The following is a 2500-nucleotide window of genomic DNA, read 5'->3' as shown; positions in this document are numbered from 1 at the left end:
ACTACTACACACGTATAAACATTTCTTCCATCTCATATTAAAGGTATGATGGTAAATATGTAATGTATAATGATTTCAATAACACGTCTACATTTACATGACGCGAGCAAATTAAATATAACATGTATATCAAATTTCCTTTAGTTTGCTATAAAAAGTATTCGTTTTCTTCAATGTAAAAGAAAACGAGTATTTGTCATGGCAAACTATACCATTTCATAATTTTACTTTTAATTTTAAATATATGCGAGAATTCATGTTTATTTATTCACCTATCTTATTAATTAATATGAGTATAAATAAAAAAAACACTTATCTTTATTGCATGAGGAAAAGAAGAAGTGAAAGATTTCCTTCTGCGCGCGAGTATTATAGATGTATTTAAATATTTAAGTCATACACCTCACAGGATCAAATATTGCTAGGGTATATTATAGAGAAGATATCAGTATAATAGAGGGGAGGCTGTGGTGGGAGTCAGCGGTCCAGGGGAGGAGAGGAGGACGGTCAAAGGGTTGGTATGGGTGTTCCAAGATGGCGGCCTGTGGGTTACACCAGTCTGAAGCCAACTAGAGTAGGTGACCACGATGACTACTACTACTACTACTACTACTACTACTACTACTACTACTATTACTACTACTACTACTGCTACTACTACTGCTACTACTACTGCTACTACTACTACTACTACTACTTGTTACTACTACTACAACGAACAACTACAGCAACAACAACAACTACTACTACTACTACTACTACTACTACTACTACTACTACTACTACTACTACTACTACTACTACTGGTTCAAACGTTTCATTCGAGACTTTGAAGCAATGGTTCATAACGAGAAGGCTAATAGAGGAAAGGCTCTCTCTCTCTCTCTCTCTCTCTCTCTCTCTCTCTCTCTCTCTCTCTCTCGTGTTTATCTTATCGTTTTTTATTTTCCTTAATTTCTCCACTTCCTTTCTTTAGCTTATCTCTCTCTCTCTCTCTCTCTCTCTCTCTCTCTCTCTCTCTCTCTCTCTCTCTCTCTCTCTCTCTCTCTCTCTCTCTCTCTCTACGTATTATTTTAGTTTTACAATAGTAGAGATAGGAAAGAAGATTCTCTCTCTCTCTCTCTCTCTCTCTCTCTCTCTCTCTCTCTCTCTCTCTCTCTCTCTCTCTCTCTCTCTCTCTCTCTCTCTCTCTCTCTCACATAGGCCTCTCCCAAACCCAATTCCTCCGCGGCCGAGGAGAGAGAGAGAGAGAGGAGAGAGGTGGAGGAGGAGGAGGAGGAGGACGAGTAGGAGTAGGAGGAAGAGGAGGAGGAAGAAGAGATGATGCGCTTGCGCCGAGAGGAGGAGGAGGTGGTGGCGGAGGAGGGGTGGAGGAGGAGGAGGAGGGAACCTAGTGTCCTCTACCCTCTAAGCTCAGTAGTCTGTGGTCTGCGCTGGGCGGTGGATGCGCACCAAATTGTCCCGCTTGTTTTGGTCTGCGCGTTAGTTCATGCCTCCTCCTTCCCCCTCTCCCCGCTTCTCTCCCACCTCTCCCAGGCCACATAGCTCTCCCAGCCCACGCTCACGGGTTGTTGCGGCTCTAGTGCGTGTGTAGCCCATGAACCCACGCTCCCAGACTGCAGGAAGGTCGTGCTATCGTACATAAATTGCCTCAACCGTACTCTTGTTTTATAACGAAAAATATAAACAGCGTGAATTTATCCCCATTTTCTGGTGAACTGGCGTGTTTCTGAGGGCGTGGGCGTGTAGGGCGCCGCTTCCGTACCCATCTGGACCATGGGACGCCCCACGGACCCCCTCCTGCTGTGAGAGAGAGAGAGAGAGAGCGAGAAAGAGAGAGATGGAGGGAATTCATTCGCGTAATCTCTGCCTCTCTCTCTCGTTGCTGCCCATAACGCTGCTGCTACTGGCTGCTGCAGGTGAGTGTGGGCGTGGGCGCCTCCCCCCCCACCCCCACGTCGCTCCCGCCCACTCCCACCCCCCGCCACGACCAACACACGCCCTTCTCTTACCATTCCCCTCGTCTTTTCCTCCTTCATCTGTCTTCATTCTCTCTCTCTCTCTCTCTCTCTCTCTCTCTCTCTCTCTCTCTCTCTCTCTCTCTCTCTCTCTCTCTCTCTCTCTAGCCTACCACGCCTTCCCTCTCTCTCTCTCTCTCTCTCTCTCTCTCTCTCTCTCTCTCTCTCTCTCTCTCTCTCTCTCTCTCTCTCTCTCTCTCTCTCTTTCAGGTGTCTAGAGGGCGTGGTGACTGACTGACTGACTGGGAGAGAGAGGGAGAGAAAAAGAGAGATGCTTACCTCTCTCTCTCTCTCTCTCTCTCTCTCTCTCTCTCTCTCTCTCTCTCTCTCTCTCTCTCTCTCTCTTACGTGATACGCGCGGAATTCACACACACTCACACAGAATGAGAGAGAGAGAGAGAGAGAGAGAGAGAGAGAGAGAGAGAGAGAGAGAGAGAGAGACAGAAAAATAAAACGATGAAAGGCTAAATAAATAAATAAAT

At 46.2% G+C, this 2500-nt stretch overlaps 1 protein-coding gene across 1 annotated transcript in view; it reads left to right on the top strand.

Moving 5' to 3' along the window:
* Positions 1-1423: 1423 nt before the first annotated feature.
* LOC135096563 (transmembrane protein 132B-like) overlaps positions 1424-2500 on the top strand; it is a 41537-nt gene continuing 40460 nt past the window's right edge. The window contains 1 exon segment of the mRNA XM_063998142.1: positions 1424-1919. Coding sequence (XP_063854212.1) covers positions 1841-1919 — 79 coding nt within the window. The 5' untranslated portion in view covers positions 1424-1840.

This window comes from Scylla paramamosain, unplaced genomic scaffold (genome assembly GCF_035594125.1).
Source record: "Scylla paramamosain isolate STU-SP2022 unplaced genomic scaffold, ASM3559412v1 Contig4, whole genome shotgun sequence".
NCBI lineage: Eukaryota > Metazoa > Arthropoda > Malacostraca > Decapoda > Portunidae > Scylla > Scylla paramamosain.
The sequence above is the reverse complement of the archived record's forward strand: the minus strand, read 5'-3'. Positions and strand labels throughout refer to the sequence as shown.